Source organism: Tupaia chinensis, unplaced genomic scaffold (assembly GCF_000334495.1).
Source record: "Tupaia chinensis unplaced genomic scaffold, TupChi_1.0 Scaffold145685_1, whole genome shotgun sequence".
NCBI classification, from domain to species: Eukaryota; Metazoa; Chordata; class Mammalia; order Scandentia; family Tupaiidae; genus Tupaia; species Tupaia belangeri.
This window is the reverse complement of record NW_006205542.1, coordinates 66,946-82,809: the sequence shown is the minus strand read 5'-3', so window position 1 is coordinate 82,809 and position 15,864 is coordinate 66,946. Positions and strand designations below refer to the sequence as shown.

Sequence of the window (15,864 nt, the reverse complement as noted above, 5' to 3'; positions counted from 1 at the left end):
GATATGACAAGTCATTTTATTTAATTTTATTATTATCATTTAAATTTGCCAGAAGGCATATGCACTATCCAGAGAGTTTTTTTTGAGCAAAAATGAGAAAGTACTCCTGAAGAACGGTCATGCTGCAATCTCTTCGCCTCCACTTATCCCTCCTTTTGGAATTTTAGACATGCTTGTCTAGCATGTTTTGCAAGCCACTGGGTCTGGGACTCAAAGCAAACTGTTTATTTAATTGGCCATGCAGGATCCAACTCATGTAACCACCAGGCCATGGGCCGGCCCACTATTTAATTTTTAACTCTACTGAGAACATTAGACTTAAGATATAACAAAGTAATTTCCTGGCACATAAAACAAGAATCTCACTTTTTTTTTTCACAACGGAGGCCTAAGAAACTCACGAGAACAACCTGTCCATGTCTCAAAAGAATCCATTCGTGGAACTTGTTCTTCCTTCCTTGGAAACTGATTATTCAAATCCTCAGAATTTTGCGGAGACAGGTGAATAGGTAACGCTTAGAACACTTCTCACTGGCAACTTTTAAATAGTAAAAGTACTTACCGGCTTTCCTGAGGGTCCTTCTGGTCCAGGGAAACCTATATCTCCAGCAGGCCCTCTCTCACCCTATAAGCATGTCCACAGACAAAAATTAATGGCCAAAAAATGCGTTAAAACTGCATGCAGTACAACACAAGTACAACTGCTATGAAAGTAACCGGCAACTTACCGGTTCCCCTGGGACGCCTGGTGGCCCTGGGACACCAGGTTTTCCCTGGTAAAGTAAATTGAAGAAAAATATTAGGAATTAAATTAGTGAATGAGGCCATGCGTTTCTCTTCTCCACCTTTGAGTCTAAAATGCTACTAGGGCTCTGGCTGTCCAAAATAAACTGGCACTGCTAAGGAAGAGAGTTCAAGGGGCACATACTCATCTCTGTAGGCTGTAAGGTTCAGAGTGAAGTACAGTCCTCTGAATGCACATTCATATAGATGGCAGAGAGATGAAAGGGGAAAATATTTCTGAAAATATTAACTCAAAGTATCCTCATAATTGGAAATCCCTTGTGTACCTATTTTTCTGATGGCTCTTTTTTACTTGAGGGGCAGGAGGGGTACAGAGGGTCAAAGAAGTCCTCCCTAGGTTTCAAATTTCACAAGAGAGTTTTTAAGTTCATAGTAAGAGAGCTTAAATTTTTTGTTTGTTTGATTTGAAAGCTGTGCTTTGTTGAAAGGTGAGGGAAAGATTGATTTGTTTTAATACACCGTGGCCTGGGTGATTGACAGTAGGGAGGCCTTGGAGTATGCATAAGAGGGAGAGGTTGTAAAGATAATCTGAGGACAATTTTGTAAACAGAGTTCCAAATAGGTTGCTCAGAATGGTGGCGAGGCAGAGCAGGGAGTGGGGAGGGAATGGAACTAAACGTATGAATAACTTTCAAGAAGAATACCTCCTTTTATAAAAAATTCTGAAGATCTTGTTAAATAAAATATTTTCATGTTTACGATCATACAAATATTTAACTTGATCTAAAATAACTAAGCAAGGGGATGTCATCCTCTATAAAAGATGTCAATTATGGATAGAATTTTATTTATTTATATTTGTTTATTTTTCATGCTAGAGTATGGGCAGGCACACATTAGAGTGAGAGAGAGAGAGAAAGAGAGACATCCTCCACAAGGCCTGGTCCTGATCAAGCCATGATCCCCTTCCTCCAGTTTTCTAGGCCCATTGGATCCTGGGCACTTGATCCAATGTGTTTCAGGCTGCCCAGTACAGGGATTCAAATTGCAGTTACCATGTGGAATATGACTTTTCTTGAACAGTGCATTACTGCTACGCCATGGAGCTAGCTCCTTATCTTTTGTTTTTAGATTGAACAGTGAAATGGAGTGAAGTAGTTACTAGCACTGTAAGGAATGAAAGTGGTGGTAGAGGCAGTGGGTGATGGCTGGGGGCTTTGGGTGGTGTTAGGTGGCGCCAGGTGGAATTGGGTATCAGGAGCTGCCAGCAGGTGGTGAAGGGAGGGCTCTTTCTTTTCTTTCTCATGTTCCCATGATTCAAGCACATGGTTTCCATTGACTTTCTTGTAACGTTATCCTGGACCTGCCCTACAGGGGCACCTAGAAAGAGGATAAATAGCCTCGTATTCATAAACCGTGACCACAAAATTTTAATTAGAGCATCATGAATGAAGATCAGACTGATCCCTAGGGCTCAGAAAAATGATTTCAACCTTTCCTGGAGCACTTCCTATTCATTTGAAAAGACCTTGATGAGATTAAAACATTTGACACCAGGGAGCAACAAAAATGATTGAGAGGATTGAAGGGCTAGTTTATGAGGAAACATTAGCAGCAATAAAGCCCTGCTAATAACACCGGGCTAAGGAATAACTCAGGCAGACTGCAGCTTATAAAAGGAACGTGAAGTACATGCCTGAGGATGAGAACTCTGCCTTTTGAAGCTTGAAAAACCTTGAAATATGACAAGAATAGAGAAACAAAACAAGCTTTTCAAAGGTATGCTCTTATATTAATGTATAGTTACAAGTAACTGGGTTTCCCCTCCTCCCCATGAAAGTGACCTAGGAAGGAAATAAAAAAAAGACAAAAGGAAAATAAGAAAAAAGGTGAAAAAAAGAATGGCGTATCCTTGAGCATAGGAGAGGGTCAGATGGTTTTATTTTTTGAAGCTACAGCTTTGAGAAACTGAATGCCACAGGAACTAAGGTGTGCTCCCAGCCCTTCTTGATTCTTGGTCACAGGTTTGTCCTAGAGATAGGACGATCCACCTGTGGACATAATGTGAGACTCATCTGAACTTACCGATATCCCGGCTACTCCCGGAGGACCTGCTGGGCCCCGATCTCCCTGTGGGAATTTAAAAAAAAATGCTACTTAAAATGGTAGATATAAAATCTCACAAAATTAATTCTCAAATACTAATTTGATAAAGCTTTTCTTCAGAGCTAACCAAATGTTATCAATATTAGCAGGTGTGAAGCTAGGAGGTAAGTGGGAAAATAACAAAATGAGTAGCCAGTTGAACTTTTTTTTTTTCATAAAACCAAAGTAAATAATAGTCAATGAAACAAGCATTTTTGTATAATTTCTGTGACTTATGATTAATAAAACTCCATACAGATATACAGTTAAAATTAGTCAATATTTTTATTTCATGTGTTCAAAAAGCTCATTATTATTACTTTAAAGATTAAACACATTGAGCATCTTTTACAAAGCTTTTCCCATACTTATCTCAGTAGATTTAGGGTTAACATAAAAAGATCTAGGACAAAGTGTTTATAATTTTTCTCCTCTGACCAATCAAATGATCCTTTTAATTGCTTTGAACAACACAATAACTTCTCTCCTTTTCAAGAGGAAATGTGGTATTTTAGATAAAGCTGATAATACCTCAAATACTGAAGATTATATATGTAATAATAAAATGGCAATTTTGGGGGGCAGAACCCACATTAAAAATATTTATAACTTAACTCAAGGACGTAAAAGAAGACTTGATTAAATGAAAAGATACGTTAAGGCAAGACAATGTTGTAAAGGTGTTATTGCTACTCAAACTAATTTATATATTTAATACAATTCTTACGAAATTATAGTTTGATAAAGTGCTATTAACGTTCACTTGGGATAATGAGTAAATGAGAGATAAAAGAAAAAGTAGAGATTTTCAAAATCTTCTTTGGAAGAAGCGGCCAGGAGTGGACACAGCTGGGCACCCAGTCTCTGTGTCGCTGCCTTTACGTCAGGCAGGACTGCATGGCCCTGCTGCCAACACTTGGGGTCTGGGAACCGCAATATTTGCTATGGAGAGAGCGGTAGCCTCCCCGCCCTGGGTGCTGCGCGGACCTAAGCCAGAGAATCTGATCCGGCTGCGGAGCAGCGACCCCGCTGGGAACAGACGTTTGCTGCAGAGGGCGCTGTTGCCTCTTCACCTCGAGCGCTGCGGGAACCAGGAGCCTGAGAGAGTCCGAGCTGTGGCTCCGACCGAGCAAGCACTCGGACCCAAGTCCCGGCATCTGAAATATCTGCGGGGAGGGAGCTGTTGCCTCTCCGTCCCGGGGTGCTGCTGGAACTGGGAGAGACAGAGAAGGCTGTGGTGTGAACAGGAATTGGGAGTGCCTGCCGAGGGGGAAGAGAGGCGGCTGGGGCAGCGCTGTTTGCAGAGGCCGGCAGGATCGTGGCACCAGAGCTCCAGGGCGAGTCTCACCAGAGGCAGCAGCGCAGTACCCCACCATTGTCTGGTTCACGGGGAAGGAGCAAGACCACTAACTAGAAAAACCCACCTAGCATCTCAGGATAGAGTCAAGACTGACGAAGGACAAGATAAAGATGACAGACAGCTCTGGAGCACATAATTTTTACTTGGAAATGTGAAGAGGAGTCAACTGCCTGAAGTGGGTGAGGCCCTAGAGCAAGCTACTCCACCATATTGTGTATGGGAGAGAAAAGGACAGACACTGTCCTCCCTAACTGAAACCAGCTGAAAGACACAGCTGGCCTCGGCTGGCTCCCTCTGGACCACTTTGCCAGGGGCACACTTGGGACCCAAAGCTGTCTTTCCCTTCCAGGAATCACAGAATCTACTCCCCAAATTAGGAATAAATGAGTACTCTACCAGGTGCCTAAAAGTCAGTGCAGAGACACAAGAAATAAGAAAAAACAAGGAAGGGTCTCTCCCTGAAAGGAGCACAACAACTATACACCCACAATGAGTGAAACAGAAGAAATCACAGAAGTGTTGGAAAGGGAATTTAGAATTCCTCATCATAACAAAACTTAATGAGATGCAAGAGAAGACTGGTAATCAATTCCAGGAGATGAGAAAATCATTTCATGACATGAAGAGGAACTCTAGAAAGAGAGATGATATAGAGGTTCCTCAAAAATTTACAAATAGAACTACTATAGGATTCAGTAATCCCGTTTCTTGGTATTTATACAAAGGACAGGAAAACACTTAGTTTGAAAGACATTTGCACATCCATATTTATTGCAGCATTATTCACAACTGCGAAGACATGAAATCAACCTAAGTGCCTAACAGCTGATGACTAGATTTTAAAAATATAACACATATACACTATGGAATATTACTCAGTCATAAAGAGTGACAAGACTGTCATTTGATACAAAGTATAGAAATACAGATCTAATGCTACTTGAAATAAATCTGATTATGAAAGGCAAACACTATATATCCATGCTTAATATATATCTTTTGTCTGTACTCTATGTCAGAAAAAAAACTTGAAAACTAGTAATATCAATATTAAACATATAATAAAGCTATAACAATTGGAATAATGGAATATTGGCATAAGAGTGAACAATTTAGCAATACTACACAACACAAATCTCAAATATAGGCCGGTATTTATTTATTTTAAGAGTTTTTTGCTATAGGGCATGTGTGCTCACCAGAAAGACAGAGAGAGACAGAGAGACAGAAAGGGAGAAACCCCCCGCTGGGAAGATGGCCATGCCACAATCCCTTTTTCTCCATTCTCCTCTCGGGATCTTGGGCACACACGCACATGCGCCTGGCGTGAGTTTAAGCCACTGGGTCTGAGACTTGAACCACGATTGACTACGTAGGAGTCTGGCGACATAGCCATTATGCCAACTGGTTATCCCTAGGCCAGTATTCATAGGCCAGTATTTATAATAGGAGTATAGTGAAGAAAGGGATATATTATTTAACAGTGCTAATAATTAGATCATTTCTTTTTTAAAGTTTGAGTTGTTTATTCACATCATATTCCTTATAAATTCCATATATTGGGTTGTTGGAAAAGTCATGATGCATTTTTGCATAGAAAAACAGAAACAAAGACATCATGACTTTTCCAACAACTCAATAGATTCATGTAAAAAATAAAAATATGAACTTATAGCGAGAATATATGTGTGGCTGATTTTTGTCTTATACTTTTATGCATAAAAACAGTTTTAGATTTAATTACATTAAAGTTATATTTACAATAAGATAAACATAAAATTGAAAAGCAAAGACTAAATAGGATAAAAATACAAACATACAAGATAGAAGGAATAGCTTTAACATATAACCACTGTGAAAAAGAAAAAAACCAATAATTAGAAAATGGGCAAAGGCTATAAAAAGGTAATTTCTATTAGCTTCACTCTACTTCTTTTAAATCATGGAGTTTTCAGCCTTGAAATGAATATTTTGGAGCATTTTATTCAGTGTAAACATCTGCAGGTCCTATAAAAGACTAATGTTAAAAAACTTCCTTTGATCAGATAGTCCTTCGGACATCTGGGTCTCTCGTATCTTTGAACCACTGTTCTCTAATGATGTTACCTCTTATTCTTATAACTATACCTGACACCCGATATTCTTGTCAGTAAGAGTGTCTGCACCCCCTCCATAATCTCAGTTTTATGCATTCCAACTTTGGAGTGCCATTTCTCATCATTCTAACTCACTCCCTCAAGTATCTTGACCCCCAATCCATTAATAGCATAAATTTTTCATTATCTTTCACTCCTTGGATGTCCTCTCTCTCTTCTTTGCCTAGTTTAAATTCCATGGTTACTTGTTATAATAATTTCCTGTGTATACCATTAACTCTTTAGCCTCATTCTTTTTTTTTTCTTTTATTCATAATAGAATGCATGTGCGTACACCTGACAGAGAGAAAAACAGTGGGAAAGTGAGTGAGTAAAAGAGAGAGAGAGGGAGAGAGAGGAGCACCCTCCATAAATCTTGTCATGCCATGATTCCCTTCCTTTAGTCCTCCAGCCCATCTGATAACAGCACCTGTATGCCCTGGTCTAGGGATTTGAACTGTAGTAGTTGTGAGGGATCTGGCTTCTTCTGAGTAGAGCATTACTGCTGCACCACAGAACTGGTCCCCATTCTTGCTCTGGTACTTACTCATCAAAACCCGATCACTGTTTAAATCCAACTCTCCCCCTCCTCTGTGCCTTGATCTGAATACCTGTGCATGGCTGGAGAACACTTAATCTCAGCAACTGGTCTCACTTCAATTTGTGATTATGAACTTTAAGACAGCCATAGCATTGCCCAGCTCCCATGTTTCTGAGGTCTCTGAACTCTTCCCCTCTCCTAGAAGACCTTCCTTTTAAACGACCAGTTTCTTTTTCTTTCTTCACCCTCAGATGATGACATCGTTCCCTCCATCTCTGAGAAAACTTAAGTAATCAGAAAAGAACTTTTATAGACTCCAGCCAATACATCTTTTCACATATCCACATTTGCTCCCCCATACTCTTCGTTCCCAACTGTTGACCACTGATGAACTAGCCATGCTCCTCTCTGAAGCCAAGCTCTCCACTTAAGTAATAGCTCCCTTTCCTCTTAGCTATTTAGATGCTGTACCAGCGGCTTTCCCCTCTTATAATCACCATCCCCATCTTCCTCTTTTCTGCTGGGTCATACCTTGAGTGTGCTGGTATTTTTATGATCTTAAAAATGAGTTTCAGAAAATCTTGATCCTGTTTCCTCCAATAACCATAGGTCCATATTTATTTTATTTATTTTTTGCTTTTTTGCTTTTCTTAGGAAAACTTCTTGAGCATTGTTTATACTGTACTTAACTCTCTCTATATTTTTTCAATCTCTCTAAAGTCCACTGAAGTCCAGCAGCTGTTCCTGCCAATAGAGTGAAATAGAAATATCTTCTATGGTCAAGATGACCACTACATTGCTAAATCCAGTGGTCGATATTTGACCATCCTACTGGACCTGTTTGTAGTATTTGAGACCAACAGTCACTTGCGTCTTGGTAATTATCTTTACTTGGTTCCTAGAACACCAAGATTTCTTCTTACATCTCTGTTCACCTCTCAGTCTCCTTTCCTTGTTTCTTCTTTTTTCCTTGATCTCTTAATGTTGGAGGGCTTCATGGATAAACCCTTAAGCTTCTTCTCTTAAAAAAAAAATTATCATTGGGGCTAGCAGGTGGCATAGTGATTAAACCACTGGACTTCCACATGCCTGACCATGGTTTGAGCCTTGGAACCAGCGGCTTAAAACTCACACTGGGTGTGTGTGCATATGTGCCCAAAATCCTGGGAGGAGAATGGAGGAGAAGGGATTGTGACATGGGGGTGGGGAGGTGATTACTTGCTTTCTGTCTCTCTGTCTCTCTCTCACTGTCTCTCTGGCAAGAGCATGTGCCCTATAGCAAAAGTCTCTCTCTCAGAAAAAATTACCATCATTCTTACGGTGATTTTTCCCCCTATCTTTTGGCTTTAAGATAGCATCGATATGTTTAGGAAAGTCAAATTTATCTCTTTGCTTAGGTTCCTTTTCCAGTTTCTATAGTTTTATATCATACTTCCTGCTAAATAACTCTGCTTTGTTGTATTATAGATATCTCTAAGTTCGGACTCATGCCCAAAATTAAACTCATAAGTATCTTCACTCTCTCTAAATAGTTCTGCTTATATCCTTCCTCATTTCATGTGATGACCACTCTAATATTCCAGTTGCTGAGGTCACAACATTAGGGTAATTTTTGGCGATTCTTTATTTTCTTATACCCTCATCTAGCCAATCAGAAAATCCTGTTGCCTGTAATTTCAAAATGTATCACTACAGTCGCTGTTTCTACTCTGATCCACATCAGCATTAACGTCCACCTGGATGACTGGCATAATCCTCTGGCTTCCCTGTTTCCACCTTGGACCTCTGAGGACAGGTTTTGTTATTCTTCTATTCAGAAACCACCAATGGCTATGCATTTTACTTAGAGTGAAAGATAAAGTCCTTCCATGGCTGCTAATCCTCTTCGCTAGTGCTTCTCAAACTCCCTGTGGTGAAGAAGCAGGTTCTTATTTACTTATCTTCTAAAATATCATGAACCCAGAAGATAAGTATACTGACCACATGTACACAATTTTAGGTGAGTTACCAGGCAGGTTTTTACTCTCAATCTCTGTACTCACCTAGTCACAACCCGTAACAGCCTGCAGACTAGCATTGGTCTTCTGCTGGTCGCACTTGGAGCAGCATTGCTTTACGTGAAGAACCCGCCCTTACCTGTCCCCTACCTCTCTAACCTCATCTCCTGCCATTCTCCTCTCACTCACTCCCGGTCTCCTTGGATTTAGCAGGAAATCCCATATCTCAGAGCCTTTAGACCAGCTGATTGCTCTGCCTGAAACATTCTTCCTTCAGACATCAGGAGATTTGGCTAATTTCCTCTCACCTCCTTCAAGGCTTTGCCAGATCTTGCCTTCTAGAATACCCTATTTAAAAATCACAACTCTTGGGACCAGCAGTTAGGGTAATGGCTATGTCGCTGGACTTCCATGTAGTTGACCAGGGTTCAAGGTCCAGACCCGGTGGCTTAAACTCACGTGTCTGTGCGTGCCCAAGATTCTGAGAGGAGAATGGAGGAGAAGGGATTGTGGAGTGGCCATCCTCCCTGGGGGGTGATTTCTCGCTTTCTGATACCCTCATCTAGCCAATCAGAAAATCCTGTTGCCTGTAATTTCAAAATGTATCACTACAGTCGCTGTTTCTACTCTGATCCACATCAGCATTAACGTCCACCTGGATGACTGGCATAATCCTCTGGCTTCCCTGTTTCCACCTTGGACCTCTGAGGACAGGTTTTGTTATTCTTCTATTCAGAAACCACCAATGGCTATGCATTTTACTTAGAGTGAAAGATAAAGTCCTTCCATGGCTGCTAATCCTCTTCGCTAGTGCTTCTCAAACTCCCTGTGGTGAAGAAGCAGGTTCTTATTTACTTATCTTCTAAAATATCATGAACCCAGAAGATAAGTATACTGACCACATGTACACAATTTTAGGTGAGTTACCAGGCAGGTTTTTACTCTCAATCTCTGTACTCACCTAGTCACAACCCGTAACAGCCTGCAGACTAGCATTGGTCTTCTGCTGGTCGCACTTGGAGCAGCATTGCTTTACGTGAAGAACCCGCCCTTACCTGTCCCCTACCTCTCTAACCTCATCTCCTGCCATTCTCCTCTCACTCACTCCCGGTCTCCTTGGATTTAGCAGGAAATCCCATATCTCAGAGCCTTTAGACCAGCTGATTGCTCTGCCTGAAACATTCTTCCTTCAGACATCAGGAGATTTGGCTAATTTCCTCTCACCTCCTTCAAGGCTTTGCCAGATCTTGCCTTCTAGAATACCCTATTTAAAAATCACAACTCTTGGGACCAGCAGTTAGGGTAATGGCTATGTCGCTGGACTTCCATGTAGTTGACCAGGGTTCAAGGTCCAGACCCGGTGGCTTAAACTCACGTGTCTGTGCGTGCCCAAGATTCTGAGAGGAGAATGGAGGAGAAGGGATTGTGGAGTGGCCATCCTCCCTGGGGGGTGATTTCTCGCTTTCTGTCTCTCTGTTTTTGTCTTTCTGGTGAGCACACACACTATAGTAAAAATCTCTAAACAACAAGAACAACAAAAAAATCACAACTCTTGCCCCACCCCCATAACAATCCTGATTTCTCTTAATTTGTTCTACTTTTTCCTTCTTCTCCCAGCACTTACCAACAATATAATTTAGCTCTTATGTATTCTCAGACCCAAAAGAGTTCCTGGCATAACAGTAGGTGCTCAGAAAATGTTTTTGCATATAGCATGAATGGACATATCTCTAACCTCTGGGCTTACCTTCACACCTGGAAATCCTTCTAGTCCTGGCAACCCCATTGCACCAGGCTCTCCCTGTTAAATATGAACAGAAAAAATGTAGGAGTGATGATCAAAAGCTTTGTAAACACTGCTTTCAAAAGCAAAGATTTTTATATACTTAGTCAATCCTCACCCCTAAACATTGATTTCCAGTCTACCAAGTAAATGAAATCCTCTGTGTTCAAGCAAAGTACTATTACATTTGATGTTTAGAAATAGTTTGAGAATAAAAGCTGCTCTCCAGAGAGATGTAAGTACATTTTATGATTAATTGTTTTTATTCTGAATAAGAATCTAATCAGAATGAATCCCTCTAGTCAGTGATAACTCCAGTTTTAATAAGAATTAGAATGAAAGTCTGGGCTTTACTAAAGCTTGCCAATTTGTGAGGTATCTGGGGCTGTTATGTTACCAAAAGAAAGGCTAAATTCTTTAAAAGTAGGTGAAGATAGAGCTCTCAAAGCAGAGTGTATTATCTTTAAATATATTTGCAGCTGGACATGAATTGTGAATGCTTAAGAGGCTACCTGAGGAACAGCATCTCCAGTGATTCTAAAAGTCTTTGCTCAAGCTGATAGGTCATTGAAAGGGGACAGGTAAGAGTTTTCCAGTTTAGTTTATGAACTAAACTATTCTAGTTTATGACCTCAGGCTAACAGGAGCCTGTGTCCTCAAGGAACAAACTTAAAAAACCATAGTGAAGGAAGCTGCTATCTTTGAACAAACATTAAAGCTTTTAAATCAAGAAAGATAAAAGGTGGATAGTTTGATCCTTCCTGGTTAATAAATTAATGTAACTGCAAATAGTTTCTTAGGACACTGAATGCTTAAACATAATAGCATAGAAAAGGGAGCTCCTAAACTTTATTCTCTGTAAATTCATTTTTCCAAATCTAGTCTGCTTCAAAAACTCGACCAAGGCTCTTTTATTGTTATTTAATCATTATTCATGATATTACCCTTACTACAGAATACTTAATGAGTAAGCATAAGACTTAAACTTTTCTTTCTTTTTTTTGAGAGGTTTTTGGCTATCAGGTGCGTGTGCTCGCCAGAAAGACAGAGAAAAACAGAGAAACAGAAAGCGAGAAATCACCCCCCAAGGGGGTTGGCCACGCTAGTGATTCTAAAAGTCTTTGCTCAAGCTGATAGGTCATTGAAAGGGGACAGGTAAGAGTTTTCCAGTTTAGTTTATGAACTAAACTATTCTAGTTTATGAACCCAGGCTAACAGGAGCCTGTGTCCTCAAGGAACAAACTTAAAAAACCATAGTGAAGGAAGCTGCTATCTTTGAACAAACATTAAAGCTTTTAAATCAAGAAAGATAAAAGGTGGATAGTTTGATCCTTCCTGGTTAATAAATTAATGTAACTGCAAATAGTTTCTTAGGACACTGAATGCTTAAACATAATAGCATAGAAAAGGGAGCTCCTAAACTTTATTCTCTGTAAATTCATTTTTCCAAATCTAGTCTGCTTCAAAAACTCGACCAAGGCTCTTTTATTGTTATTTAATCATTATTCATGATATTACCCTTACCACAGAATACTTAATGAGTAAGCATAAGACTTAAACTTTTCTTTCTTTTTTTTGAGAGGTTTTTGGCTATCAGGTGCGTGTGCTCGCCAGAAAGACAGAGAAAAACAGAGAAACAGAAAGCGAGAAATCACCCCCCAAGGGGGTTGGCCACGCTGCAATCTTTTCTACTCAATCCTCCTCTCAGGATCTTGGGCACGCACGCACAAGCGCCTGGCATGAGTTTAAGTCACTGAGTCCGGGACTTGAACCACGGTGGACTATATGGAGTCCAGTGACATACCATTATGCCAACTGCTGGTCCCAAGACTTGAAAGTTTTAATGAAAAATCTTTTTAAATGTCCACTGATATGTAACTTGTCAATCAGAAAACAAACAAACAAAAGTTCGGATTCTATTCTGCATAAGGTTCTGTAAAAGAGGGTTTGGGTTGTTGACAAAAGAAATATACTCTGTGATCCTCTTTGCGTTTTCCATAGTCTTTAGGACAGAGGAAGCACTGAACTGATTAATATTTGCCTGAAAGTAGAAAATAATTAAATATTTAGTTGAAAGTCACCTGTAAATTAAATACAAAGGAATAAAATGGTTTGTCTCAGAAGATAATAGATTTGGTTAACTTGATCTTTTTCTCTAGATTGAGACAATATACAGTGTACCCTGGATGGAAAAATCTCACTTTGTATGCTGTAATGATGTACACTGAATGAATGCAAATAAATAAATTTAAATTTAAAAAAATAGATAAGAAACAAGAAATAGAAAATTATTTGTTGATGACATGTTTGGTAATATCTTTGATTGAGCCAATATGCAATGTGTACCAGATAGAAAAATCTCATTTTGTATACTGCATTGATGTACAGTGATTGACTGTAAATAAATAAATAAAATAAACAAACAACAACAACAAAAAGAAAAAATAATAAATTTGGTTAAGGGTAATATTCCTCTTTAAGGATTTCCTGAGCAGATTAGAAAGAATGATGCAGATCCACACCCATAGAATTTGAAGAATGCTAAAAGAGTAAATTTCCCCCTACTCACCACAAAAAGATCTTTCAATTTTACACTCTGTGACCTACAATTATACGATTCCTGGCTTATTTCAGTGACATGAAGTATCATTTCCCTGTACCAGGAAACTGGTGGGAGATGTAAGAGTTACATAGGGGTTCTGGGTTAGGACCTAAAGAGTAATTTAAAATTGTTTTTCTAGGATAAGCCTCAATATTTACACAGTATTTATTTAATGTTGTGATTCCATATTTCTGTAATGCTTAACTCACTTAATTCACATCTAAAAGCAGGGAATACCCTTCAATTAATTTTTATTCTTTATTCTTTGTTGAAGCTAAGAAATTCTAAGCCTAAGTTTTTCTAATTCTACTCAAATATTTCTTTGTTGTCAGTCCTGGTGCAGGTGAGTTATAATTTATACATTAGTATAATACTTTTTAAAAAGTTCTCATCTTAATCCTCAGTTCTTATGGCAAGAACTCCAAAGAATCTTCCAGAAAATTCAGTGGGAAGTGTAGGTATACCTAAATGATTCACAGGAACTGTTTCATATTTGTGAGCATGAGAAGGAAAGAGCAGCAGAAAATATCTATCATCAAGAGGAAAGAAAACTAAAACTATAATGAAAGAGAAAATTACAGTTAGAGAAGGTCAGAGTAGTAAAACAAAGGAAACTTCTAAATGATCTATTTGGGGTTTAGAATATGATAATAATTAGTTGAAATAATGTTTTCAGTGTGAGTTCCAAGCTGCTGGGTCTGGGACTCAAATTGCAGTTGGCCACATGGGAGTTCACTGCCTTAACCACTATGCCATCTGCTGGCCCCATGAGCTCTTTAATATATCTCTTGAAAATAAATTTAGATGTAAAAAGACTACTTTTTTATGGCTTATTCCTTTCCCAGTTTAAAATTCATCCACTGAGTTTTACTAAACCGTACTATAATGCAAGACCTTTTGCTTTTTATCCCATGGCCATGGATAGTGGTTTGAAAGTTTACTTCAGTTTTAGGTCCATTTGAGTTTCAAATATATACCCAAAGGTTAAAAGGCTATATAAATGAAACATGAAGGATAGAACATATGCTTGAAAAAAACATGACAGGAAAAAATGCCAAGGAATAAAGGGAATCTAATTGAATTTGGCAGAATTTATACAGTGCAGTTCCGTGGTTGAGAAAGATGCTGAGAACAATTATCATCCTTTGAACGGCTGGAGGACAGGATCTCCTTCCATGCTGAGTGTTAACCTCCTGATAAATTTCTCCTAATATGCGGGTTGATGATAAGTACACATCTCCTGCAGAATAACTGCCCAAGACATCCAAAGCAAGTAATCAGTTCCTTTTTTGTTGTTGGTGGTGAGATGGCAGACATACAGTATTAAGGAATTTCTTTCTAGTAAGTATTTCTCTTCCACAGTCTACTTAAAATCGAATCAATCATCAAAAAAAAGAGCTATTAGAAGAAAGTGTCCCATTTATCATGGGCTTTATATGTGTCTTCTTCCATCACAGGATGATTTTAAAAACACCCCGATTAAAAGAGACGAACCTCAAGGGCAGTGACAACATCAGGACTAATGCATCTTAGAAATAAAGAACACATTGCTGGCATTTCTTTGGTGGCCTGCTTGTCACCTTCTACATGTGAATTGATGAACACCCAAGAAGGCAGGCCATCTCAGCAAGATGCTCCTCTTTCAAATGTTAACTGAGACTTATTTTTAAAAAGACACAAAACATGGAAATATACACACCACTGGGCCAGTATCGCCTTTTGGGCCCTGTAAGAAAAACATAGAAAGTCATTTTAAAAATAAAAACTAAAACAAAATTACAGAACATGCAGCATATTTGTCCAATTTGCTTCAATATGCAAAACAATATTTTCAAGTTTTGCTTCTGCTACGGTTAGGATTGGAAGAACAACATGAAGAAACATTTAATCAATGGGATTAAATGAAAGCAATTGCTTGGACATTGATTTAGTTCATAGGTTTACAATGGAAAAAGCAACATCGCTATGCAAAATGCTATTTTTCACTATTTGGGTTGTGCACATTTTCTTAATTTTTTAATCATTGGGTTCAGTTATTTTCTCTTGCTGTGAAATTTGGCTATGTTTATAGCATGCCTTTTTCAGTGAATTTTTTGTTTTGTTTTACTTGTTTCTTTTTACATTATGGCTGTTTGGTTAAAGTGTGCTTGACATTAAACAACTGTACTCACAGGGGGACCAGGTGGCCCTGGGTAACTGGGAACATTCACACCTCCCTTCCAAAAAAGAAAGAAAGAAAAGAAAAAGATGAGAATAACTTACAGCAACCTATACAGCAACTGAAAAATGACTGTAATAATTCTAAGTGCAAATACCTGGATTTTATATAAACTGCTCATGCCATTTCCTTCATTGAATGGTACACCCTTAGGAAAGAAATGAGAGATGGGGTTATTCTTTTAAGTTAATATTCAGCATCTTTACTTTTATCATGCTACCAGTTGATATTCCTCTTCTATTTTTAATTTAAAATAGTTAAAAATCTTCCCTACTCTATTGTAGAAAGTCTATGTAAGTAAAATAATACAATTCTACCACCTTTACTTTCCCAAAGCAA

General features: G+C 38.8%; 1 protein-coding gene across 1 annotated transcript in view; it reads right to left on the bottom strand.

The window, feature by feature from the left end:
* Nucleotides 1-375: 375 nt before the first annotated feature.
* The window catches only part of LOC102469314 (collagen alpha-1(XIX) chain), an 18,658-nt gene continuing 3,169 nt past the window's right edge, over nt 376-15,864 (bottom strand). The window contains exons 3-10 of the mRNA XM_027768223.1: nt 15,623-15,673; nt 15,479-15,523; nt 15,007-15,033; nt 10,670-10,723; nt 2,830-2,874; nt 729-773; nt 563-625; nt 376-480 (exon numbers count right to left, since the gene is read on the bottom strand). Coding sequence (XP_027624024.1) covers nt 376-480; nt 563-625; nt 729-773; nt 2,830-2,874; nt 10,670-10,723; nt 15,007-15,033; nt 15,479-15,523; nt 15,623-15,673 — 435 coding nt within the window. The remainder of the gene's footprint in view (nt 481-562; nt 626-728; nt 774-2,829; nt 2,875-10,669; nt 10,724-15,006; nt 15,034-15,478; nt 15,524-15,622; nt 15,674-15,864) is intronic.